Source organism: Nymphaea colorata, chromosome 5 (assembly GCF_008831285.2).
Source record: "Nymphaea colorata isolate Beijing-Zhang1983 chromosome 5, ASM883128v2, whole genome shotgun sequence".
In the NCBI taxonomy this organism is placed as follows: domain Eukaryota; kingdom Viridiplantae; phylum Streptophyta; class Magnoliopsida; order Nymphaeales; family Nymphaeaceae; genus Nymphaea; species Nymphaea colorata.
In genome coordinates this window covers 9,234,991-9,262,218 of record NC_045142.1, presented here as the reverse complement: position 1 = coordinate 9,262,218, position 27,228 = coordinate 9,234,991, and the positions used below count along the sequence as shown (strand labels likewise).

At 37.8% G+C, this 27,228-nt stretch overlaps 2 protein-coding genes across 9 annotated transcripts; one reads left to right on the top strand and one right to left on the bottom strand.

Moving 5' to 3' along the window:
* Positions 1 to 2,693: 2,693 nt before the first annotated feature.
* On the bottom strand, positions 2,694 to 4,042 carry LOC116254617 (small heat shock protein, chloroplastic-like). The gene is made up of 2 exons (XM_031630118.2): positions 3,560 to 4,042; positions 2,694 to 3,436 (listed from the first exon to the last, which is right to left on the bottom strand). The coding sequence occupies exons 1-2, from the start codon at positions 3,741 to 3,743 to the stop codon at positions 2,952 to 2,954; spliced, it is 669 nt and encodes a 222-aa protein (XP_031485978.1). The 5' UTR covers positions 3,744 to 4,042; the 3' UTR covers positions 2,694 to 2,951.
* A 10,049-nt stretch (positions 4,043 to 14,091) lies between these two features.
* On the top strand, positions 14,092 to 22,652 carry LOC116254107 (exocyst complex component SEC15A-like). Of its 8 annotated transcripts, none has more exons than XM_050077999.1 (4): positions 14,092 to 14,154; positions 14,348 to 14,456; positions 17,222 to 18,504; positions 19,872 to 22,652. In XM_050077999.1, the coding sequence occupies exon 4, from the start codon at positions 19,887 to 19,889 to the stop codon at positions 22,248 to 22,250; it is 2,364 nt and encodes a 787-aa protein (XP_049933956.1). In that variant the 5' UTR covers positions 14,092 to 14,154; positions 14,348 to 14,456; positions 17,222 to 18,504; positions 19,872 to 19,886; the 3' UTR covers positions 22,251 to 22,652. The 8 variants fall into 8 exon arrangements, with proteins under 8 accessions (XP_049933956.1, XP_031485067.1, XP_031485071.1 ...); XM_050077997.1 differs by having other exon boundaries at positions 14,098 to 14,154; positions 14,351 to 14,456; XM_031629207.1 differs by lacking the exon at positions 17,222 to 18,504.
* Positions 22,653 to 27,228: the final 4,576 nt, after the last annotated feature.

Here is a 27,228-nt window from a genome sequence, read left to right as displayed (position 1 = left end):
AAGTTCCTGTTCAGGTTATTACACGACTACAGCGGGCAGCCCTGGAAATTCAATTCAACAGATATATTGTGGGAAGGATGGTAGAAATCAGGCGAATTGAAAGAAAGGAGATATGCCCAATTTTTTAGTTGGCTAGTCTTGATTGCACTAAGCCATTTTGCTGACCTGATTTTAGTGTGAAGCTGGTGTTTCTTTTAAGGCTATTTTTGGTGTGAAGACCTTACTTAGCATAGTTTAGCATCACTTAACAACGTGGTCATTATTAATTTTTGAAATTAACTTTGTGCCTGTAAAGAAAATATTTTCCTTTGATATCTTTCCTCTCTTTCATATGGCGAAATGAACAGAGAAACAATTCTTTGCAGTCAATAGATAAGAAAAGCATATTCTATGAGAAAAATATTATATATATATATATATATATATATATAATATGTATATATATATATAGTGTTTTTAACAGGGGAGTAACCTTTTGCTCATCAATTCAGCGAGCATCTTCCTGTTTCTGGAATTCTGATATGGATTAAATGCTGTATACAGCTATTAGATGCAAGATGAAACTCCTAAGATCCGTTATCATGTAGCAGTTGAGTTTGTATTGTTCATAATAAAAGAGCCGGAGGTCCCTGACTATTTAACCATGGCCAAAGGGCGGACGAAACTAAAAACATGAAAGTGAACACGTTAGTAAGTAATCTATATCACCTTTAGAAAAAGTTATAATCGTAAGTTGCTAATTGATGAACTTCATCCTCAACGACACCATTATCGACCCTTGGAACTAAAGTAGCTCACGTGGAACACCTTTTGGGAGGAACACGGAGACTAGTAAACTACCATCTTGTTGTTGATGGTTATGAATTTGGAGCTAGGAGAGGGACGTAAGAATAAACAACAAATAAGATTTGTCATCGTCCCTTTCCCATGCCTTGGTGACAAAAGAGATATCTTGAAAAATATGGTAATGCTTGCGTGATCACTAAAAAAATGTGATATTATTTAGATGTAGATATTATTCCATTGTGGATCTGAAACGTCCACTTCCGTCAACTATATGCTGAAAAAAAAAGGTTTCATGTATTTTAATTAATACATTTTATGACTCTGATTATACGATTCCTTTTTTTTTTTCTGTTGTATTGTGAAAAAAGTTGGGATACTGAAATACACTACTTTTGGTGCCTTGGGATGTTGCTTCTAGTGTGTTTCAATTTATACATTAGGGGCTCTCTTTTTTGCAGTACCAAAGGTTGATACCTCTAATACTTGAATAATAGACTGTCTGCGTATCAGCTCCCCAGTCCAAGCTGTTGCACCAACCCTCTCGGGGTAGGACAGTTCATTTTTTCTGAAAGTCAAACTTGCAACCCTTCTCTCTCTCTCTCTCTCTCTCCTATTTCATCTAGGCCTCTCTTTGTCTGTGTAACTTCAGCTGGATCTGAGTTGGAGTTTCACGGTTTATTATCTAAAGAGACAATCCAAAACCCTTCCTTAAGAACTAGTTCTGTTCTAATTGTATCGGATGGTAAGAGGGAATTGTTTAGGCTGAAAATCCTCCAACACTCTCCATCTACCGTTCAGTAGCCTGAGCTCGTCTTTGCAGGCGTTATGGTCAAAGCAGAACCGAGGATTTTCTCTTAACTGGCTCGCTGAAGGAGTTTGTCCTTGAAAGCTTTCTTGCAGTGGCAAAAACATTTATGCCCAGTGTAGGCTACCAAGCCCAAACCAAAGTACAAGACTGACGTATGTATTAATGTACCGTTTGTAGATTGAGTGCATTGTCAATGCCGGAAAGCAGTGAGAACTGCCTGCTACTTCGCCCGTTGTTGGCCCCTAAAGAGTTTGTTCCCTAAAGAGTTTGTTCCAACTTATGAAATGAAATTCAAAGTCCAAAACAGAAGGAACAACCAACATTTGGCTTAATTCATTTTACATATAGCACTTTAGATCTAAGGATGTCAATACATCTGATTTAGGTTGAATTCAATCAAAATTGGATATAAGAAAAGATATATGACAAAAATTTGGATTACTTTCAGATTTAAGAAATGACATCCAATCAAGTTCAGATTAGGATTCTAATGTAAGTAAATATTAAATCAGATTTGGACTTGATTCAATTTAGATATAGTTTTAAATAAACATCCTATGTCCAAAGTCCATAGATTTTGAAAGTTGCGTCTTAATACAGACATGGATGTGAATAGACAGATCCGCTTCAGATGGCATTCATATTGTAAGTTCAGATATTGTGTAAAATTTTCTTCATTCACATGTGAATCCAAATTTGAATATGTAAACATTCAGAAAAGCCAAATATGGTAAAGAGTACATCCGATTAGAATCTGACCAAAGTCATCGAAAATTTCTTTTTCCAAATAATAAACTGAAATTCAAATTTAGCTGGATAACAGTTGAAAGAATAATATTCTGAAGTAGGCGGTTCTCCGAGCTTAATTAGTACATAGTTCCAAAGGTATTGACAAATGAAACTTTTTCTTAATAGTTCAAGAATGTTTTGAATTAACTCCTGTTACAAGCTTGAACCTGGTTTGCCCCAGTACAAGAAATGAGCTGAGCTCCGGTTCGATTCTTCGGCCAATTTACCTGCCCTAATTTCGATACCGATTGTAATACAAATGCACCAGATACAATACTCGGGAAGAGTTTATGGAAAGACGAGAGAAAAATAAAGAGATAAAAAGGCGAATCTATTGTCGATAGGCTAAGGCTTGCTTGCTCCACGCTCGTCATTACACCCAATTTAGAACAAATTTACAAACGAATTAGTAAATAGCAACAGAAAAGGAAAGTGAAAAATATGGACCAACGAGAGCTTGGCATTCTTCTGCAGAAGGGAAAGAAAAAGAAGAAAAGCCAAATCCTGACATGGCCATTGATCTCATCCTTTTACTGGGAAAATTGGCAGGATAGCCCAACCTTGATCCTTACTGCACTTTGATACCAAAGATTCTACTGGCGATTCTAGTTTTGGGGATGGTAATGTAAAGCACCCCATCTTTCACGTCAGCCTTTATCTTCTCCACCTGCGCGTTGTCAGGCAGAGCAATCCTGCTGCTGTACCTACCGTAGCTCTTGGCCGGCCATTTTCCCTCCTCCGCCTCCGCTTCCTGCCCTTCTTCTTCCTCCCGTCTTTGTTCATTTATCTTCTTCTTCGTAGTCATTTTCTCCGCTTTGACCACCAACATCTTCTCCTCCACCCACACCTTCACGTCTTCTTTGGTCATCCCAGGCATGTCGAACCTCATCCTGAACTCCTCCTCAGACTCCCTGATTTCCCATGGCGTCCTTCCCCGCCTGTACCCGTCGTCCCTGAAGGATGGCGGGTAGCCAAAAGGGTCCTCGGGCATCCTCTCCATCGCCTCCATCATCTGCTGCACGGCCCTTGCCGCCGGGAACCGATCCCATAGCCCTGTTTCTCCCATACCCACAATTTATAAGGCATATAAGTTTCGATTTTTATAAGCAAATCAGAGAGGCGATTCAGAAGGAGGAAGCAAATAGCAAACAAGTTAGCACAGAAGGACGATGGTACCTGAAGACGGAGGCTGGTGGTGCCTTTGGTGCTGCTTGCTCACTCCGTGCAGGTGATCCAGGCTATCCCTGCTGTCTGCGCCCATAGCCAACGGCCTCAAGTTGGTGGTTCGAAGATGTGGGTAGGTTGCCGAATTCCTTCCGGAGAAGAGGGGAATAGAGACTTTTACACTGCTGATGCTCATCCTCGCTGGTGAAGTGATAAATAAAGGTGTACTGTTCTATGACGTGTGAGCAGATTGTTGTGAATGAACTGCAAGGCAGCAAGGGGACCTTCAAGAAGAACCAGTAAATAACTTGACTGACGCTGAGAGGAGAAGCAACGAGGAAACAGAAATTTAAATCGGAAGAGAGGAAGATTCTGGAACGTGGGAGAATGTGGGGAGGAAGTGAAACTCAAGAACTGGCCCTGATGGACCAGTCTGGTGAAGAAATACGCTTCCTACTTCTGTGGGGGCTTTCGGGAGATCCACCAATATTCGATCTCAGAGGGGATGTGGGGCACCAGCTGCATTATTTGCCGAAAATTCTACATGAGTCCTTAGCTTTCATAGTAGTAACAGAAGCACCACAAGTTTTTGAAAAAATGAAATAATAGACGTACCTTAAATTTTCATTTCACTATTATTTCACGAGGCATGACTTGTTTAATTCAAACATTTGAAAATGACACATACGTACGTCAATGTGCTTTCCTTTTTCTTTTTTTTTAAGTTGAAGCCTGTTTATCCAGAAATATTTCTTTGAAAACATTATACTGAAAAAATAGCTCCTTTCTTCTTCTGCAGTTGTCACGTGCAAACATATGGTAGTTGCGAAGATATTTGGAAAGGTCGTTGGACATGTGAACTGCTTGCCATAAAACTGACGGTAAATTAGAATTGAGTTATCCTATACAAGTCTTTTCAAGAAGAATATGGCGCTTTGGCGTCAAGTTGAAAATCTTTCACAACCAACCACCCACCTCATGAAAGTTGAGCATATGACACGAAATAGCAGAAGCCAACTAGAGCTTTCGAGCCTTGCGCACGCTGGGCCAAGTTAACAAAATCCAATAGCTGGGCGATGGCTGCCCACTTGATTAAACTCACACTCATGAAATTTACATGGTTAATCAATAGCTTTTTCGATCTTATTTTTTCTTCAAAAAAGACAAGCAAACAAATCTGATTAGCACGAGCAAGGAGAGGAGGTCGGTTACGTGTATTCCATACAAAGATAAATGTAACGAAAATGTAAAGGATGTCGAACAGATGCATTGGTATCTTGTGAATGCTACTTAATGAATAATCATCCCTCTCCCCTCTAGTGATACGTTGGAAAGAGAGGAAGAGATTCTTGAAGTGTATGTAAGGTTAACAAAAGCGCGAACCGGCATAAACATTGTGTTTTCTTGTATATGGTTCTTCCCTCTTTCTGTCTTCTGTAGCAGCCCTTTTATATGGTATCGTTGTTAATGGCATTCTTGATTCAGCATCATCATGATAATCATCATATTCAATCTTCATATCTCAGTCCAACGAGAGGAACTCCTTTGCCTCCTTAGTATCTATCAAGCTTGATTGAATCGGTTTCATATTATGGAGGTGGCAGATCCAATCTGTAAGGATGAGCCTGTGTTTTATGAAGTTTGTGAATGGCTCTCATCTTGCTCCCAAACCACTACAAGAGTACTGGTTTTTAGTGTCGCTCTTCAAGTGTCATTGTAAACATTTAGTGGAGAGAAATATGTGCCACAAAAAATGTCAGTGAAAGTACTGCGGGTGAATCCCTTCAATGGCGTTATTTGCTTGTGCAACAGATGCATGTCTTCTATAGCAAAGTATTTGTGCCACTAAAAACTTTTAAAGACGCATATAATGTGTCATTGAAGCTTTTTATGTCTTCCACTACATGTCAGAAAAGTGCTTTATGGCATATAAAAACATGTCACTGACAAGGTCCTTCAGTGAGATACATTAAGTGCCATTGTTAACTTTCTATGGTATGCTTTCCATGCAACCAAAGGCCTTTTAGTGACACATGACACATGCCATCTAAGATCTTTTGGTGGCACATGTTTGCTTGCCATTATTGACGTTCTATGACAAGTTGAGCATGCCACTAAAAGGTTTTTCCGTGACACACAATGCATGCCATTGAAAATCTTTTAGTGGCACATGTTTGCATGTCATGTTGGCAAGTCTAGGGTGCCGCGTATATATATATATATATATATATATATGAGATACCTAATCGATATATATTTCTCCATAGTGCAATTTTGGCATAAAATAGTACCAGAGAAGTACACTTTGAAACATTACATTCTACATAATTATCAACATATAACTAATCATCATACAATACAAAAATCATAACATTCATGTAAGAAGTGTATTACAATAGTTGATCATAAAATATAAATTTTGTCACACATATATGTGGTCCATAACCAAAATCCCCAAGAGGGTATCTACTTGGATTGGGGGGATAATTCTTTTGGTACTGCTGTCTTGACTTCCATCATATTTTTGTTCATAGAATGCCTTCGGCTCCTCAGTAGGACCATGTCCACATCATTTTCAAATAGTAGGTAATTGCACAAAGTGCTCAAAATATTTTCTGAAATCAGTTTTTTTGGGTTATCATTTCAGAAGTGTACATGAATGTTATTGAGAAATTATTTGACAAGAGAAAATGGCCTCATATGTCAATAGGACACAAAAAAAGAGGATAAATCTTTGACAAAAATAGCAGCCCTAATTAGAAATTTTAGCAAATAAAATTTGTGTAGACCTTTGCAGCCTCTCTAAATCTTCTAAATAATTTGTTGCCTTACTTAAGGTATTGGAGAAAACATTTAGACATCCTTGCAGTTCATTGATTTTGATGAAATTCATGCTTTAACAGTTAGAAAGAAGACTAAAACATTCAAACTGCTCTCCTCTCCTGTGTCTGAGTATATTTTGTCTTCTTTCCCTTTTACTTATAATGTCTTTGGTTTATGCTTGTGTTTACTTGCAATGGAGCATCCTCCCACCAGTCTCAGTGCATGTTTGGGATTCTGTGTTTGGGGTAGTTGACATTTAAATCATATGTAAGCAGCTCCAGCCAAAATATATAAGCAAAGTTGAGATTTCTTCCAAGTCTCCTTGCTTACGTCTCTCTTATGATGAATGCAATCTATGTCCATTGCAAATTTCTCTCTCTATTTCCTTGCATTCTTTGATTTTCACACATACTCATTTCAAGTTGTCTATGCACTCTCAAAACAATATGCTTATGCAGTGCATGGTCAAGAGTATGAAGACCCACAAATGGGACTATTCCAATTCCTAAATGTTTTGAAGGATATGACAAAGGTGACAACAACAACAACTACTGAACTTACGTACTTAGATATCCTTGTAAATGAAAAGTCCATGAAGGCAATGGTGGACACAGGTGCAACCCACAACTTCTTCTCGAAAGAAGAGATGAAGACATTGGATCTCACCTTTGAGAATAGAGAGTTACACATAAAGGTAGTAAAGGCAAAGCACATCCGTGGAGTAGCCCAAGGTGTGGCTATAATAATTGAGAGTTAATAAGAAAAAACCAATTTCTCTATGGCACCCAAAGATGATTCTAGGCATGCAGTTCCTTAACTTAACGAAGATGGTCTCGATGCTGCATTTGAGAGCCATTGACATTCTAGATACAAGGTCTTTTGTATGGTTCCAACATTCGCAGCAATCCACTTGAGGAAGTTCCTAAAGCATGTAGGCAAAACATACTTGGTGGCAAAAAGGGAAGCGTTTGATGATTTCCTTGGTTTGGTCTTAGAGGTGCTTGCGCCTATCTTTGAAGAATTCATAGAAATGATGGCTGCAAAACTCCCGAGATGATTGTCATATCGACATGAAGTGAACCCATCGACTTGGAAGTGCACAACCACTTACCATGGCTATGAAATGGGTCCCATGAAATTGAAAGAACTTCAATGGAAATGCTAGTAAGAGGAATCATTAGGCCCTCCGAGGCTACCTTATGGTGCCCCCATGTTGTTCCAATTGAAGCATGACAACTTAAAGTGACTCTGTGTGGACTAACAAAAACTGAACAAAGTGATAGTAGAAAACAAGTCAAGCATTCCTCTAAATTGGACCTTCATTTAAGTTATTTGCAAATCCGAAAGAAGGGGCTGAACCACTTGTGTCACCCATTATGAAGCATACAAGTTTTTAGTTATGCCGTTTAGGTTGACGAATGCCCCTACCACCTTCTCAACATTGATGAATAGGATTGTCTACATGTATCTAGACAAGTTTGTGATAGTCTATCTCGACAACATTGTAGTATTCAACAACTTAGAACAGCATGTGGGATATCTATGGATGGTGTTCTAAGTCTTGAAGGCAAATGATCTGTATGTGAAGAGGAAAAGTGCCTCATCAACCAAGAAGAAATAAGTTCTCTCGGTCATGTTGGATAAGGTCAGTTGTGCATGGATACAATGAAGTGAAGGTCAATGCAGAGTAGAACTCGCCAACTAAAGTTTAAGAGTTGCAGCCCTTTCTTGAGTTGGTGAATTATTATCAGCAGTTCATCAAGGGGTATTCTCAGATTGTTGCGTCCCTCATTGATATGCAGAAGAAGAGTAGGACATGGGCCTAGGCAAGGCCAACTTAAGATGTTTTTCATAGGCTAAAGATGGTCCATATGCAGGAGCCTGTGCTGAAGTTACCTGATCATTTAAAACTATTTGAAGTTCATACTGATACCTCCAACTTTACTATTAGTGAGGTATTAATGCAAGAGGGCACCATGTTGCCTATGGAAGCCAAAACCTAAAGGATGCAAAGCGGCACTACTCTGTGTACGAATGAGATGATGATTATCATGCATTGCCTTTGTGTCTGAAGACATTATCTGTTGGGAGCTCAATTTGTTGTGAAAATGAACAATGTGGCCGCAAATTATTTTCAAAGTCAAAAGAAGTTAGCCCTAAAGCAAGCCCATTGGCCGAGTTCGATTTTGTGCTAGAGTACAAAGCAGGAAGAACCAATGTTGTGGCCGATGCACTAAGTCGTATGAAGCTCATGGCTAATCGGGCATAGGCTTCCGAACCATAGCTAGAGGGTGTTCTTTTTGAACATGTTCATGAGAAGTAGGGCTCCACGACAAAGCACCTAGTGGCCCTAGCTGAAGTAGGGAAGACTTTGATATTGTGGCTATGGGATGGACTTCTCCTCACCAAAGGCAAACACATATTTGTGTCAAGATGGGACAATCTTCAAAACGAGAGCTATTAAAGGAATACCATGATACATTGTGGGTACGCCATCCTAGCAAGGAGTGAACCCTTGCACTCCTCAAACTTGGTTATCATTGACCACATGTGCAGGATGATGTGGAGACCTATGTGCAACATGCCTCATTTGCCTGTAGAACAAGGGGATGAATCAGAAACTACCAACATCTTAGAACCTCTTCATGTTTTTGAACGTCCATGGGAAAGACTTTCTATGGACTTTATTGTGAGCCTCCCAAAAGTAGATGGTTTTAGTTTTATCTTTGTAGTTGTGTGTTGATTTTTTAAACATGTCACCTTTATCAAAACCTCAAAGGAGTGTCATGCAGAAAAAATGGTAAAAATGCTCATAAAGAATACAGTGAAGTATTAGAGTGTCAAAAATCATTGTAAGTGATTGTGACGCCTGGTTCACAGGCACGTTTTGGTATGAAGTTCTTTTATCGCTAGGCTCAGACTTATTGTTTTTAACATGCATATAACCATAAACAGGCAGTCAATTGAGCAGAACAATTCTTTGTTGGAATGATACTTACAACACTTTGTTAGCACAAACTATAAAATTTGGGTGAAATTACCAGATGTAGCCCAATTCTACTACAACCTACAAAAGAGTGAGCCTTCAATGCATACTTAGTTTGAAATAGCCACTAGACAGCAACCGCTGATTATACATACTCTTGTTGCTTAAAAGAGGGGAAGAACAGCCTTCGCCTACCAATTTGTTAGAAACTGGTAGGAGCAAGTGGAGTTAGCTAAAACATTGTTACACAAAGCTGCCAAGAAGATAAAGAAGTAGGTCAACAAGGAACGACAACCTGTAGAGTTTAGAATCGAAGACCAGGTCCTCATGAAGCTATACCCAGACTACATATGAATCTTTCATGGAGACGCAGTTCTTTGATTCGAAAGTATGAAAGACCATTCATCATAGTTAAGAGGGTCAAGAAGTTGGCATATAAGCTAGATCTACCACCAAACCTTAAAGTACATTTAGTGTTCCATGTTTGAAACCTAAAGCCCTTCCATGCCGATGGTAAAGACTCGTAGAGAAGTACGTTGTAGCAGCAAACAGAGAGTGGTGGACTGACAAATGGAACAAAATTTTCTGCATGAAATCACTTATTTTGGAGAGGCAAAAATGTGCTTGGTGAAGGGGGTAGGCAAGGAGCAGCCGACACAGGAGTATGCCTTCCAGTTGAAGGCAGCGACACCTAGAGGAAATCTCGACCTACCATGCAACAATTAGCACCGATGACGACACATGATTTGAAGGGGGAGCCTGTTCGTTTGTGTCTGAGTATGTTTTATCTTTTTTTCCTTTTGCTTATAACGTTTTTGGTTTATGCTTGTGTTTACTTGTAATGGTGCACCCCTCCCACCAACCCCAATGCATGTTGGTTCTGCATTTTGGGTGGTCGACATTTGAATCATATGTAAACAGCTTCAGTTATCCTATGTAAGTAAAGTTGATTTTTTTTCCAAATCTCATTGCTTACGTTTCCCTTGTGATGAATGCAATCTGTGATTATTACAAGTTTCTCCCTTCCTTTCCTTACGTTCTTTGATTTTAGCACACACTCATTGTTTTCAAGTATTTGCATACTCTTTTGTCCCCTAAGGCTTATGACAGACAAGTAACCATCATGCAGCACGAGCCGAATAAAGTAAGCCCATGACAAAAACACTAAGTATTACAATCACATGCGAATGATGTTAAAATTATCAAATGAAAGAAGAGACTATAGTTGCGCAAGTGAGAGAAAAAGGTTTTGTTTTGCTGTTAAAATTACAACAGCCAAATCATGCAAATAAAGCAAACTTAGGTACAAAATACATGGACATCAAAAGAGCTTTACTTTGAATTTCAGAGATCATTGTCCAACAACTATCCCACAACAATGCCCAGAAGAAAGCAAAAAACCATGATTAAACAAATAAGATAACTTGACAAAAAAATGCGAGCGTAAAGAAACTAGGTTTGACTTGTATGATTTAAGAATGAATCTCAAATGTGAGTTGTAGGACCGAAGAATCAAAGAGGAGATTTAATCAACTAGTCCATCATGGAGCAGCCATAATAGTGCATGTGTTATTTCCATCTTTGACATTTTTTTTGTCTAAAGTTCTACAATATGAGAGAGAGAGAGAGAGAGAGAGAGAGAGAGAGAGAGAGAGAGACAGAGAGAGAGAGAGAGGAGTTACGTTTTGTATAAGGTCTGTCCTTGCACAACATGGGTTGTCTGACCCATTGTTTTTACTTGGTGATTGTTGATACTTCATACTTCCTAGCATTTAATTTGTATAATCATGAACAATATATGTGGTGTGCATTGTTAGAGGTAAATGATGTGATAGAATATGGAGTCTGTTTTTTATCTTTTTCTTTTTTAATTAGGAAGCAAGAAAAGAATACTATAAGCAACAATAAAAAATAACTTCTCGACATATATTGGTTTGAGAAGTATCAGCAACACTATTTGGATAAATTGCACAATATCATTAATAATTATATGAAGAAAAATACAACATTGCAATATCATATATATAGCACTATTCAGAAGAGTTGGAATAACATGGGAGCATAATCATAAAGAAATTCACCATGACAAAAATAATGTGTACCATACAAGAAATACTGACCAATTATGATGCATTGAAATAGGCTAGAATAGACCATAAAAGTGACATCCACATCTTGTCATGCAATAACAACAAACTGAACAAAAACTATAAATCTTAAGAAGCTTAAACAAGCAAGTTCCTTACAACTCCAATAGAGCATATATAGAGCCTAAACATGCTTGAGTACTAATGAATAATTATATATAGTTAAATTATCCATTATAACTGAACATGTTAACAACTGCTAACAATCCACAATTATGACATCTGCAGCCATAAAAAAGATGTACACTGTTTTTTGCATAATCCAAACATAATCAATGGAACATGAAATGACAGTATTTTTGGGCATACTACACCCATTCAAGCAGAATATACTCTCGTGTCATATCTTATTATAAATCGATCTTGAAAACAGGAAATTCACATTAGATCCAGCTAGAAATGAGTTCAGTGGCTAAATATTAGTCATGAAATGTTTGAGAAGTATGATGTGCCTGAGTGACCTATAAGATTGAAACTAAGCTGAATTTGGATAATTGAATTTACGATGGACTAGGGGAATCCAAGCCAAGCATATTATGATAAATTGAAGAATTTTGATCAATATCAAACTAAAAATTAGCTCCAAAGGTCACTCAAAGTGGAATTAGTGAAGCAAGAGAGGCTAGAATGAAGAAAAGCCAATTGAGCTACTTCTAGAACATTTTTACTCAATTTGGGCTGAGGATTGAATCAAGGGAATCGGAGAAACACAATTCTAGACCTATTTGGGTGGAATATTGAAATTACTGTTTGACTCAATGGAATGATCATCATATGACAGGGTTTGCTAAGTTTGAGCTAGTGCTGGTTGGTTGAACTTCATTAACCATTAAAAGTTATGACATAGGCTACAACTAATCCATCCTGAACTTGGTTTTGGAATTGACTGTAGAATTATGTTAGAATTGAATCAGTTCATTAGACATGGTCCCATTTTACGTCAATTTGGTTAGTTTAGGTTGCATTGAACTAGAAATTGAGGATTTTACTCCATGGTCGACTAAAGTTAGATTGAGCTGGCTATAATAAACTTACTCTTTGAAATTTGGATGCAGAATCGAGCTAGGATTGTCTCATTTTAGTAGGAAGTAGACCTATTTTAGCTCAATTCATTGCAATCGTGAGCTGGTGAATTGTCCATTTCATTTCATATAGGTGAGGTTTACCTAAAGGAATTTTGGGGCGGAGGGTCATGGTGTAGAAGCATTATTTTGTAAGGGGATAGTTTCTCTGATTTCACCGTACTTGATATTTCATATAATAATTTCTCTGATTTCACCGTACTTGATGCTTCATATAATAATAAATCCTGCTTAGTTCTCCACGTGGATGTAGGAAGGCAAACAACCTATCTGAACCACACAATTTGTGTGTCTTCCGTGTGACTTGGTTTCTCTATTTTTCTGTCTACTGGTTTATTTATCTCTTCACTCTCTTGATATCACTTATACAAATCTGTTGATAGAGTGACTGTCTGCACTTTATATTGTTTTTTTTTTATTGCAATCTGGAACTTGTTTTACAATGTACATTTACATAAAATTCGTCCATTTCAGCAAATTTCTGTAAGAAGACTATGTTCATATCTTTTTTGAGCACCAAATTATATTATGTATATAATTTTTGGTAGTTGGAAATATGTCTTCTCAAATGTACTTACATAACATGTCCATCGCACAATATGGTCTATAAGAAGGCAAGCATATTCCTTAACAAAATAAGGTTTATTGATGAATCTTGTATCTTTACTTGTACGGCTTTGATGTCTCATATTCTTAAAAAAGGGATTGAATTGATGACATTTGGTATGATTACTGTCCGTCGAATGAGCGGGCAGCTAATGAGTTCCACTTATTAAATAGGGTATCTGGTCAGTTCATGACCCATGGATGCCGAATTGGGGTGATGTTTCTTAGTTTCTACTAGATTGAGATCATGATGGGGTCGGTTCATGGACTTTCCTTTATTTTTGCCACATTCATAAAAGAAATTCAGAAGGCTTGGTTCGATCAAGCTGAATATTGAAAACAAGTCATATAATTCATATAAGATCCATCTATTTAATATAATCAAGTTAAAAAAACTTTGGGTTTTCAGCAAGCCACCACTACATCCATTTCATTAGGAGTTGATTGTTCGGAGCTGGTCTGGTTTTGCAGTATTCTCAATTACTACTAACTATGGATATCCATACAAACAAATATTTTATCAACATGGAATTAGAACTGCATCATTTGGCTGAGCAATATAATGAATCGGGTGTAGTATTGAGAGACAAGGAACCGGATAAATATCAAGATCAACATCAAACAACGATTAATTTAGCCCAGTTCATGCTCTTGGCCAAGCTAGTTCATTAGGAATTTAACCGGCCAGGTTTGTGGTAGGTTTGTTTTGTCCTTTTTTCTTGTTTGATCAAATATTTGTCTTATGAAGAATGAAAGTAGCAAAAGCATCGATGACTGGACCTTTTCTTTCGGCATCAGATCGATTGACTGAGAGGCTAAAGAAAGGAAAGTTGGACCTTTTCTTCCTTTATTAATGGGGCGCATGATCAGCTTACGGCCTTTATTCTCAACCATCCTCCATCGCTGCTGTGGGCTGTTCCTTTCTCCTTTATGATCAATCGCATTGTCCCCGAGCCTTACATGGTCTGTGCTCTCTCTCTATCTCTCTTCTCCCTCTTCTTTGTTCCTTCATTGTTTGGTGGCTTCTTTGTTTACTTTATTTTCTTTGCATTTTTGCTGACTTTTTGTGTTCTTTGTGACTACTTGTCACCCAATTTTGTTAATGAACTCCCATTTCATCGGCTCACACACACACACTCTCTCTCTCTTGTGCCAGCAGAAAGAGGTGTTTCACGTGCCACAAGCCCAAGAGTACTTCAGATTCAATTTCAGGGAGTTGGCAATACAAGTTCAAGGGCTTGAAAACAGTCATAATCCAAAGACAGGTAATGAAGAATCTTAGAGAATACATGCCTGTTGATTTTTCACCAAAAAGCAACACACAAACCATATTAAGAAATGGTTCAAACACATGTTTTCACGAATCACAATTATTAAAGGCGTGATCCAAACACAACTCAAAATTTTTAAACTGTATATATTCATCAACATGGTTCTTTAAATTTCAATTTTGTATATTTAAAAATATATGCAGCAGCTTATAGAATTAAAGATACATGTCGGGTCCTGGTAATTAAGTCGATGATCAAATTAATCGTGGAGTTTGCTTTGATTTAAAGTTGAAACCAAAGTGCTTTTGGGATGAGCTAATGAGGCAATAAACCTTTTTCCTCTAAAATGCACCAACAAAAAAAATTAATAAATGAAAAAAAAACTAAAGCCATCTGCCTCATTTGGTCGTTTTCAATAGTATAAAATGGTTCAGACTTCGATTAATTCAGTTTGCATAGCCATGTTTGATTAAGTAATATTTTATTTATTTTTTAATATTAATTGACATGGTTCCATTTGAATGGCCATGTGTTATTTTCTTTGGTTAAAGTTTTTTTTTGTAATTGTGTAATTTTAAGGTTTTTTTTTTGTCATTCCACCGCCTTTAAGAGACTCTCTTATATGTACCCACTACCACATGATTGTACTGCATGGAGCATGCTTTGAAACCTATCATAATCCAGATGATAAATTTTAAGTACCTTTTAAATATATTTTGTAATACGCTTTTGCCGAGCAATTGATCACAGTTTTTTGCAGATTGGATTGGCAAACCAATTATTGCAGAAAAGTGTAACTTTTAGAACTGCATCGATGACCGATTCTAAAGGACCTCGTTCACGTCCCTTTTTGTTTTCATTTTCTTGAACGGCTTGAGTTTTCCAACCCTGGCAATGATCAGGGGCGTTGGAATATCATACCCACGTGAACCTGTTACTTTTGTTCTTCATTTTTAAACATGAAAGTCGATCTTCTCGTTCAGCTGTAAAGTGAAAAAAAAAATTAGAAAATACACAAAATTTCTCCCTGATGCAGTACGGTGGACAGGCCTGATTCTCTTTTATCTAGTTTGTAAAATGATTCATCATTCATCTCATATTCATAGCATCATCTGAAAGTTACAGGTTATGCCTAGTCATGGGAATTTCGAGAAAACAATGAAAATGATAAAAATAAAAGTTTTAGGAATGGCCAAATAGAACCTCTGGTGCACATCAACAAGCACACCATATTAGTGATAGAGAATGGTTCCACAAGAGAAAAAAAAAAAAAGAAGAAATTTATACTAACACACAACTTCCACCATGTGACTTAATCCATTGGGAACGTTAAATAGGTACATCAAAGAAAGATTTACAATTAACAAATATTTTCAATATGATTTGGATATGATTTGGTATGATGTTTCTTCTTTAATTTCTCTTTTAATATACTGCCGTTACAATAATTCTGTCAGAATTATCGTCATGCTCCTTGTCATTATCAAGATGGTGCTAGTTGAACCAATGACTGGACACATATAAAAATGCTTATGTCAAAACCAAAACTTATCAAAATGGTTACATTGAAAGCAAATATATATCCACTGGCTTTCTAGCTGCCAAGCATAGGCAGCAGTTCTTGGCAGCCGAGGAATCCAATGGACGCCTTCTTGCATTGCCCAACAGCTCTCTTGAACGAGGTTGATCGAGTCAAGCAGTTATCCCCTTGAAGCGAAGCTGGAAATCCTAATAATTTGTGAGGTTTTACTTGTCCTTTATCTCCCCCTCTTTCTTTTCTCTTTGTTTGTTGGCTGTTGTTTCTGCGAAGCTGCAGTTCATCCATTTGAGGTGCTATAGTTCAACATTATAATTGACGTAGCTAAAACTTTGCCAACTAAATATAGGATAACTCAATACTACTCTTACTACCTTTCCTAATTAATTGTTTAATAGTACGCATTCATGATGTTTTGAATACTAGTTGTCAGGCTCCATCTCTCTGTCTCTTCACTTGGTCTCCTTCATATATATATATGAGCATTTGGTAAGAAACAAATGCCAGACCCATTAAAATAATGTTTCTTTAATACTGTGTCATATAACCACACCATTTTAAGTTAGTCATTTTCTTACTTAAATAATGTTTCTTTAATAATAAAAAAAATGAACTGCTCTTATAACATCAAAATTTTGGTAGTAGAAAGTTTATCTTTTTTTTTTTACAAAAATAAATTGAATTAAAGCATGATTTATATGAAATAATGCTTATAAACACATTTGACATTTTGTTTAAAAAACTTTTTAGCACAAATTTAAGAGGTGTGTTTTTTTATCCCTTACCCAAGCAGTCTGGTATCTACCAATAACTATGTATATATAGGGATGAGCAACCAGCAAGTGTCCAAGCTGCTTACAATAATGAAATCTTTGGTACTGTTGTTGCAAAACATACAAGATTCCGAAACTTCTCAAGGGGCAAATATTATGTTTTTTAGTGCATCTTTTTTATAAATAGATGAAGAAGGGAAGTCATGTTTTCAAGTGTTTTTTTTTTTATAAATAGATGAAGAAGGGAAGCCTGTAGGACTTTATGCTTGATTTTGTAATTAATTAAAACTGAGTAATATGTAATATGGTTGTTTGTGTATACTTGGGGAAATTTATGATATTTAACAATTCAAAAAATGATAAACTTCAGTATTCAGCAATCCACAACAAAAGAGCATATAATTAATTGATGATTCCATTGACTCAACAAATCCTCACTTGTGACCCAGAGAGTTGACGATCCTAGCCGATTCGGGCCACTAGCAATGTGGATCGGCGAGTTCGCCACAAGAGTCAAAAAGAAGATGCAGCCATCCACCACACCCTACGCACACGGCTACGATAAGGCGTTTGACATATGCTCAATTTATCTTAATATGACATATGACGAAAGAGGAGAAAGAAAGAAAAGAGGTTTGATTAGTGGAGAGACGCAAATGGGGATGAAGTGATATGGAAGACTACAAAGTGAGTTATGTTGCAGGCACCAAAGGGCATGACATAGCTAGGGCATGACATAGCTGGTTGGGCAGGCAGTCGCAGGGAAAGTTGGTTTGATTTTCATAGGTGCTACTTCCCAGATTATAAATGGTGGAATCAAACACTCTAGATTATGAGTGTATTGTACCCCGCCCAGGTACTACTGACATAGGACTTGGAAGAAGGGGAAGTCTTCGAGCATCTCTTATGGGTGTTGGGTTGTTAAACTCTGTGCCACCTGGACCAAGCTTTCGAAGACAATAAAGATTGATGTCATGCCCCATTTCATTAAATACCAGGTCCAATTAAGAATTGGGTCAACTAAAATTAGGGCTGCACAACGAGTTGAGTCAACTCGGGCTCGACTCGAACTCGCCCGGAAAAGCTCGACTCGAACTCGACTCATTTATAAATGAGTCGAGTTCGAGCTCACCCATTAAGCTCGAAACGCTACACGAGTCGAGTTCGAGTTGCACGAACTCGACTCGTATAAACTTGACTCGACTCGTACAAACTGGTTCATGAAACTGGTTCACCGGTTTAGGGTTAAAAGTAAAAACGAAACGTCGAAAGCCTTTCTCTCTATTCTCGATTTCTCCTCTTCCATCGACCGCAAAATGTCTTCCCTCTTCCGTTTCCGTCGACCACGACCATGTCTTCCCTCTTCCGTCAACCACGACCGTCGACCACCAGACCAGACGAGGTCACGAGAGAAGCACCCTTGTGATTCGACCATGTTCCATCTAGAAGGGGAAGGCCGATGGGGTGAAGCCGCGAAGCGCAGCAGCCGGCAGGGCGGCGGGCGGCAGGTTTTCTTTTTCTTCTTCTTCTTCTTGAATCGGTTCTTCTTCTGTTGGGTTTTCATTTTTTCCCCCTTCTTCAAGCGCCTGAGTCTCGCTTGCGTGGTCAGTGATTTCCCCCCTTCTTCAAGCGCCTGGGTCTCCTTTGCGTGGTTGGTGATTTCTCCCTTCTTCAAGCACCTGGGTCTCGTTTGCGTGGTCAGTGACGCGCGACCTTTGTGCCGGACTCCCCGGTGAGGGTTTATCTTCTCCCTCGTTTTTTTTTTTGGTTTATTGCTTTGAATCTTGTGGTGTTTTCTATTTTGTTGTTATTGATAGTAAATTCGTTCTTCTCGTTTTCGTGTGTTGTTTTTACATGTAATGTGGACTGATTACATCTCTGTTTTTACATGTAATGTTGTTTTTGGTGTTTTCATGTCTGTTTTTCATCTTTGTTTTGCTGTTATTGTCGTGTGGTTTTCATCTCCGTTTTTTCATATATGTTTTTCATCTCTGTTTTGCTGTTACGCGAGTCGAGCTCGAGCTAAACGAGCTAAAGTTAAATGAGCTTAAATGGTAAACAAGTTGTCGAGCTAAATCGGGTTAATCGAGTCGAGCTCGAGCTCGACTTTCAGTAGTCGAGTCGAGCTCGAGCTTGCTGTAGGAAGCTCGACTCGAGCTCGAGTCGAGTTCGAGCTCGAGTAATTTTAGTCGAGTCGAGCTCGAGCTGGCCAAGCTCGGCTCGAACTCGCTCATGAACAGCCCTAACTAAAATCGCCGAATTGCGTTTGGAGTCGGATGGTGGAAATGGATACAAGTCGAAAATCCGATACCTTACATGCAAGCGAATCTGGACTTGGTTCAGAATGAGGCCCTCCATATAGATCTGAATTCACCTATTGCAGACTAAGGCTGCGAACTTTCGGATTTGTGATGTGGACTACAATATGATTGAAGATGTGAACCAAATCGACCCAACATACACACACGCATGACTGGTTAAAAAATCACTCAATCAACATGTTTTAGTGTTTACATGTCGGTTGTGAAATTAATATTTCAAATTCAATGATATTTTGAAAAATTAACTCTATAACGTGTTGTTTTTGTGAACTATCAGTTAATTGGCCCAATCGTTTCGTAATCAATGTCAATCCCCATTAGACACCCAAATTAACGTTAGTCATTGCCTCAATACTATTGGTGTCTTAATTCTTGTTCTTCTGTTTTTGTCAGGCCAGATGGGTGCTGCTTGTAAGCCCTTTCTCTGTCCTCTTTCATCGATGGAAACCATGAATTATATTTATAGTAATGAAATAAGTAGTCTTTTATTGTTTTTTCATTTCGATGTTGCCTCACTTGGAGTGCCTGACATGAAAAACAATGATAATATGTTTCCTTTTCTTTTTGATGTGCTTGCAACAAATTCTTCTCAGTAGTATTCCATGAGGATGTCGCTAACTCTCTCATAATGATGGGTTTTTCTTTTTTAATCCATTTTCTATTTTTTCTGTTTGAGTTCTTTGGCTTATAGATATAGAGGGTTTTATACTAAAATTGCCTCAGATGTTAAATTTCATTGCATTTTTTATTTGGTTTGTTCATTCTATCTTTATTGCAGAACTTGACCTGAACAATGCACACAAAACCTAAGAAGAGAACTGCTTTAGAGGATGGGGATGGTGGAGATGACATGGGTTTGGCAACCACCGTTGCAAATGGGGATGATCTAGGTCCAATTGTGAGGCATGCATTTGAAATTGGGAAGCCTGAAAATCTCTTGCATCAGCTTAAGAATGTGGTTAAGAAGAAGGAGATCGAGATTGAGGAACTCTGTAGGCTGCACTATGAGGACTTCATACGTGCAGTGGATGAGCTTCGTGGAGTGCTTGTAGATGCAGATGAACTCAAAAATGGGTTAATGAGCGAGAATTTTAGGCTTCAAGAGACCTCAACCTCTCTTCTCTTAAAGCTTGAGGAGCTGCTTGAATCTTACTCCATAAAAACTAATGTCACAAATGCAATCAAGATGTCCAAGACATGCTTGCAGGTTCTACGACTTTGTGCAAAATGTAACCATGACATCTCAAATGATCGTTTCTATCCTGCTCTTAAAACTCTGGATCAGATAGAGAAAAACTATCTACAGAAGATCCCTGTGAAAGCTCTTTATCGAGTGATCGAGAGGCAACTCCCTGTGGTCAAATCCCACATAGAGAAGAAGGTAATCAATGAATTCAATGATTGGCTTGTTATGATTAGGAGCGCAGCCAAGGATATTGGGCAGCAAGCAATTAGGCAAACAATATCAGCTCGACAGAGAGAGGTGGATTTACATTCTCGGCAGCGTGAGGTAGAAGAGCAAAGCCGTTCAGGGCTAGGAGAGTCTGAGTATGTCCTCGACGTAGAGGACACAGATGAAGATGTTGATTTGAAATTTGATCTCACACCTGTATATCGAGCTTATCATATTCATACATGCATTGGCCTTGAAGCTCAATTCCAGGATTATTACTACAAAAATCGATTGATGCAACTCAATTTGGATATGCAAATCTCACCAGCACAACCTTTCCTCGAATCCCACCAGACCTTTTTTGCTCAGGCAGCTGGCTACTTCATTATTGAAGATAGAGTCTTGAGGACTGCAGGAAGCTTGCTCTCTGCTGATCAAGTAGAAGCTGTTTGGGATTCCACCGTTTCAAAGATAGCTTCTATGGTAGAGGAACACTTCTCCCATATGGACTCAGCCAATGATCTCTTGGTAATCAAGGACAATGTCACTCTCCTTGCTGCAACTCTGAAAAGATTTGGGTACCCTGTCAGTAGTTTGCTTGAGGTATTGAGTAACAGTAGAGACAAATATCATGATCTTCTTCTTGAAGAGTGCCGAAAGCAGATAAATGAGATCCTTGCACGGGACACATATGAGCAAATGGTGATGAAGAAGGAGTACGAATACAACATGAATGTGTTGGCTTTCCAACTTCAAACCTCAGATATAATGCCTGCTTTTCCATATATTGCACCCTTTTCTGCAACTGTTCCGGATTGTTGCCGTGTAGTGAGATCATTTGTCGAAAGTTCTGTAAGCTACTCATCGTATGGATGCCATACGGACTTCTATGATGTAGTAAAAAGATATTTAGACAAACTGTTGATTGATGTCCTAAATGAAGCATTGCTGAAGATCATAGATGGTTGCACCTCAAGTGTGTCTCAGGCAATGCAAATTGCAGCGAACTTGAAGATTTTGGAGAATGCATGTGACCTTTTCGTTAGGCAAGCTGCCCAACTATGTGGACTTCCTATGCGCATAGCGGAGAAGCCTCATGCCGCTTTAACAGCCAGGGCAGTTCTCAGGACGTCACAGGATGCTGCCTATGAGACATTGTTAAGGTTGGTAAATTCTAAACTTGATGAGTTTATGAGTCTTACAGAGAACATCAGTTGGACCTCTGACGAAGTTCATCAGAATGAATACATAAATGAGGTTACCATTTACCTAGACACGTTGCTTTCAACAGCCCAACAAATTTTGCCAGCAGGAGCATTATATAAGGTTGGCACTGGTGCTTTGAAGCACATCTCTGATTCTGTAGTGGGAGCATTTCTCAGTGATAGTGTGAAGAGGTTCAATCTAAATGCAGTCATGAGCATTGACAAAGATTTGAAGGTACTGGAAGCTTTTGCAGATGAGAGATTTGAGAGCTGTGGCTTGAGCGAGCTAAACCCAGAGGGCAGCTTAAAGGATTGCTTGATTGAAGCACGGCAATTGCTGAACCTTTTACTCAGCAACCAACCAGAGAACTTTATGAATCCAGTCATTCGAGAGAGAAGCTACAACTATTTAGATCACAAAAGGGTGGCAGCTGTCTGCGAGAAGTTCAAGGATACACCGGATAGGCTTTTCGGGAGCTTAGGAAGCCGAGCTTCCAAGCAGGATGCCCGTAAGAAGTCAATGGACACATTGAGGAAACGGCTGAAAGATTTGGGCTAACGACTCCTCTATTACCGAACGATGTGTGCTCTCTGCAACTTCCTTCTAACTCTTGCTTTTTTCTATGACTCGGATCTCAACGTCGAATATGTCATACTTCTTTCATGGATGGGAAAGTGGAATTCAAGGATCCACTTTATTGGTGTGCCTACTAGGGTATACAAGTAATGCCTGCTTGAAAGGATGACGTGCTAATGTAAGTTATTTTTCAATAACCATCATCAAGAGTATTGTCATCCTAATGCCTACTAAAAGAGCCAAAGTTTACACCCTTTCTCGATATTTAAGGTTCCATCTATGTTTTGGGTGTTTTGGGTGTTTGAGGGTGATGTCTCTATTATGTTTTAACTTATTTATCGGTGCCCACTCTTTTGTATCATAAGAAGTTGACATGTTACTAGCTTGGAATAGAGACTAGATGCATACTAGCCTTTGCCTCTTTCATTGTGCCCACCTTTTTAGGGGTAGTGGGTGGGAAATTATTGGCCAATATTCGAGTCGATTGACCCATTTTCATGTACATATTGCAAAATAATTACAATTAAAGTACACTAAAAGTTTTCCAAAAAAAAAATTGACTAGATAGTGACTGGTTAATGCATGAGAAGCTGATTACGTGTATTTGGTGTATATGCAACTCTGTTGATGTCGTTGCTTTCTACACCAAGTCTAGATGCTACTTAAAAAATTCAATGAATAGCAAAATTAGGACTTTGTCCAATTTGAACAAAACTCCAAGATTAAGTTAGAGATGGATGCAAAACAATATCTAAAACTTAAATTTTCAATCAAGATTAAAATTCTCATTAGTGAAAATTAAAATCTTATTCCAACGTAAAGAGAGAAGAATAAGTCGGTGTGACTTTCTTTCCCTCTCTCTCTAGAAAAATCTAGGAATGAATTGCCTAGAGCGACGATTCGTTCTTGGATAAAACTGTTAAAAATATAGTTTTGTGAAACCTAATTATTGAACCTGCACTTGAAACTTAGTTTGTGTTTTCTTGTGACGAGACCAAAAAAGATGTTTTCACAAATGGGGGATAGGGGAGGTTATTTACTCCCATTTGAAAATGTCATGCTGTCAAAACTGGATTTTCACAAACCCAGGCTTTGATCTAAACATGAATCACAATAAAAAAAATTATTTTCAGTGGCATAAAATGGATGGTACACCATTGAAGAACGGCTTTTTGTGGTGTAAATGGTAGAATGTCGCAGGTAAACATATTTATGGTGTTCAGGAGTGGATGCCACCTTTCAAGTCTTTGGTGTGCCAAGCATGCTCATGATGAAGTGGAATCGATTAGGACTATGAGCACCACTAAAGAAAGGAGAAAATTTCCAGTCCCCTCGCAAACCTTTTTGTTGCATTTGATTGTGTTTTTTATGTTCATGCCTTGCACTCGCATCAAGGACACAAGAGTTTTGCTGCTCAAATCTGCATTACCACAGTACTTCTGGAAGCGATGGAGGTCCATCTAGTTGGGCTCTTTGAGGTCCATCTAGTTGGGCTCTACTCCGTCCATGCCAAGAAAACCCAAAAGATCAACCTACAATTCAACATATCTCCGATGATCATCGTTGTTTGCCTTCAAAGATTATCTACTTCTCCATGGCAGGTGAGAACTCGGCAGTTAGGTGGCTGTCTCACTTATTAGACCGTTTATTCCTTTTTTTAGCTATGATTGATTTCTTATTGCTACCAGTTGTGGCCTACTCTACCCTAGGGGTATCTGGCCATTCTTCTGAGTCTTCTCTAACTGTCATTATGAATGATCTAGAGCCCTTTCCCTTCATCAATCTTTCATATTCCTTTTTCACTTGACCTTTTGTTAAGATAATGGCCAAGCACCATGTGGTAATCAAATACAATGGAACGAAAATTTAAAAGTGAGACAGGGCTCATCAAGCCTTGTGGTTTTCACAATATTCATACCTCACAATTGACATTGTTTCAAGTAAATACGAACACATACATTATTTAGAGAATGGTCCCTTTTGTTCAATTAGTTAACTTTCTTATGGAGAAAATTGGAAGTAACCTTGCAATTTACTTAGAAAATGAAAACCAATTTGGAAAAAAATGAAGAGATTCAAAATTGGTATCAAGATTTTGTCAAGAAAATTCTTGTCAAATAGACATGTTTGAGCTTGTTCGTTTTAGGCACTTCTCAGATAACCATAGCTTATTCATTTTCTCCTTTCTTACTAGAGTTCCCATTTTGCTTATATTATTATCTATAGTTTCTTCATGTAGCTAATGGCATAAGGTCTCCATATTTACAATACGTTGTGAAACATATTGCCGTTAGAAAATGATATATATGGTTACAAATAATGGTTGCTCATAAAATCAAATTAATAACACGTAAACTTATAAAAAGGTATATTTTGGGTATTGTCTTTTGTTGCTAACATTGTTTTCAACTACATGGAATAATGTAGATACTACGTATATATATGTGTGTGTGTTTTGGGGGGGGGGGGGGGGGTGCAACTTTAAGAAAGTCAAATATTCCAAGCATGGCAAGTGCTTCTCTCTAAATTAGCCTAATCAAAGCACATATATCACCAAGCTTTTGTGCCATGCTTGTACTCCATCAAGTCAAAATTTTTAGTTGGCTTCTTATCTGTCATAAAAATGGAAATGCAATATAAAAGCATATAAGAAAGATGAGAACAAGTAAATGAAGAAGACTCGCTAATAACAACCCAAAAGTTTCTCTTAAACCCGTGTACTCTTAATTTCATGCTTACGTGACTAATTTCATACAAGCATGAGCAAAATGAATGAAAATAAAATATAGCTACATGGTATGCTATAAAAATAAAAAGAAAACATATATTTTCCTATTTTTTGGTCGACATATACCCAATTTCTAGTTAATGTCTTTATTGATAAGGAGCCTGAGGTAAATTACTCGTTCTTACTATCTTTAGAAAAATTAACAAGAGAAGTTGCTTGCAGTTTTGGACATGAAAAGCTGGACTGTGAAACAAGAATAGCATGATATGACATAAAAGCTCTCTTGGATTCAGAAAATTTGTCTGTTGAGCAATTTTTTACGTCAACAAGTCCATGCATATCTTTGTAGCTTTCACTTGCTTTCAATGAAGAGAAAAAGTTGTACGGTGAGCCTTTACTTAAATAGACAATGAGGCCAAACTAGCCATTTCCAACTATAAACAAAGCCAATGAAATGTTGTACGTTCTTGATAAGCTGGCCTTTTGTTCTTTATTGCATTATTATAGGTCTTTTTTCTTGTTTCTACAAGTCTTCACATTTCCACATTATGTATTTCATGGTGAGATTGAAACTCAATGTGACTGCATTCTTTCTAAGCATGTTGACGATATTTCTTAGATTGTTGCATCTGAAGTATGCATCATTCTAACAAATTTTTATTTTTTATGCTGAATATTTTGTACATTATTCTAGAATTCAAATACTCACAGAAAGAATATCATATCGAGATGGACTTTCATTTTCTGCATGTCTTGCTTTGAAAGTGAGATGATGCATTCGCTCATGGCCATGCATGTAACATCATTTCCATTGGCTTGTGTGAGATATCAAAAGTTTTCATACAAGAGAGAGAGAGGGAGACAGATGTTGACTGCTAACCCAAGAATTTTATTCTTTCAATATCAATCAATAGTCCAATGCACCAGTAAGCATACGTATGAATTAGCCATCAAAATAAGTAGATAAGATCCATCAGTTTAAGTGCATTTGTTCGAATTGCTATATTAGCTTAAAGAGTGAAGAAAATTAAAAGAGTGTCTATTACAACTATAAGAGCTGAAGGTTGTATTCATTTAACTTATTTGAAAATACAAAGGGAAAAGGAAAAGAAAAAATCTAAGCTTCCCACTTAGCTATCTCTATGCATTAAGCTTTTGACTAGAGAGCTTACGAGGATCAGCCAAGGTCATTGTGGAGCTTTTGGCAACATATCTTTCTATTGATCATATTTCACTAAATTTTCTATGAATGGAGTAAAATTAAGTACGGTTTCTAATTGGCCTTCATAGAAAAACTGAAGCTTCCTCCACAGAAGAGCAAAAACTAGAAGTAAAAGATCACAACTACAAGAGATGCTATCTTAGCCCAAGCTAATGGCTAAGACTCAATCATAATCATCACTTTCTCCTAAATGCCAAAGAGTGTGCAAGTTTCGGCATTCATTATACCTTAATCCCCTATATAATGTGGTTATAGAATTTTTATAACTAGTTTGCCCTAATTGTCCATTGAAGAATGTACCACTACCTAACAGATAGGCTAGAAGTGCAAATATATATACTTTTGGTGTTCATTGTGTCATTGGTTTTATTCATAGGATTGTAAATGGGTAGTTTGGCCTGATTGTTTATGAAGGAAGGCATCTTTACCTAACAAAAAAAGGCCCAGAAATGCGTATATGTGTGTGTGTGTGTGTGTGTGTGTGTGTGTGTGTGTGAAGGAGATAACAAAGGGCTTTGTGGGTGAAGACATCTTTGAAAAGGCCATCATGATAAGTATCTTGCCTCTATGACAAATCTATAACTTTGTAGCATTTACTTTCTTTTTTGTCATGTGTGGACCTGTTAAATGTGCAAGTAGTGCATGAACAAAAGTTTGATGCCACATCCACATGGCTTTTCTTCTTCCTACTGATTTGCCATCAAGTTTCATTGATCAAGTGCGGTTGCTACAAAATCAAAGTACATGTTTTTCATAGTTATGGATGTTACAAAATCAAGCATCTTTAGGCTCTATAGGTATTATTGTGGTGTTGTAAGGAACTTGCATGTTCAAGCTTGTTCTGACCTGCACTTTTTGCTTAGTGTATTGTTGTGTCACAATGTATCAATGTCACTTTAAGGATTTATTCTAATTGTGAGTGTTTTTTTTAATGGTATACACTCTTTTTTAGTCATGGTGTATTCCTTTATGATTATGCTCCGATTGATATTCTTCCAACTCTTCTCAAT

Excerpts from the sequence above, each read along its gene's own strand:
- LOC116254617 (XM_031630118.2), bottom strand. The coding sequence starts at position 3,743 with ATGAGCATCAGCAGTGTAAAAGTCTCTATTCCCCTCTTCTCCGGAAGG. Across the intron at positions 3,437-3,559 it reads CCACCAGCCTCCGTCTTCAG|GGCTATGGGATCGGTTCCCG; the intron begins GTACCATCGTCC and ends TGGGAGAAACAG.
- LOC116254107 (XM_031629207.1), top strand. The coding sequence starts at position 19,887 with ATGCACACAAAACCTAAGAAGAGAACTGCTTTAGAGGATGGGGATGGT.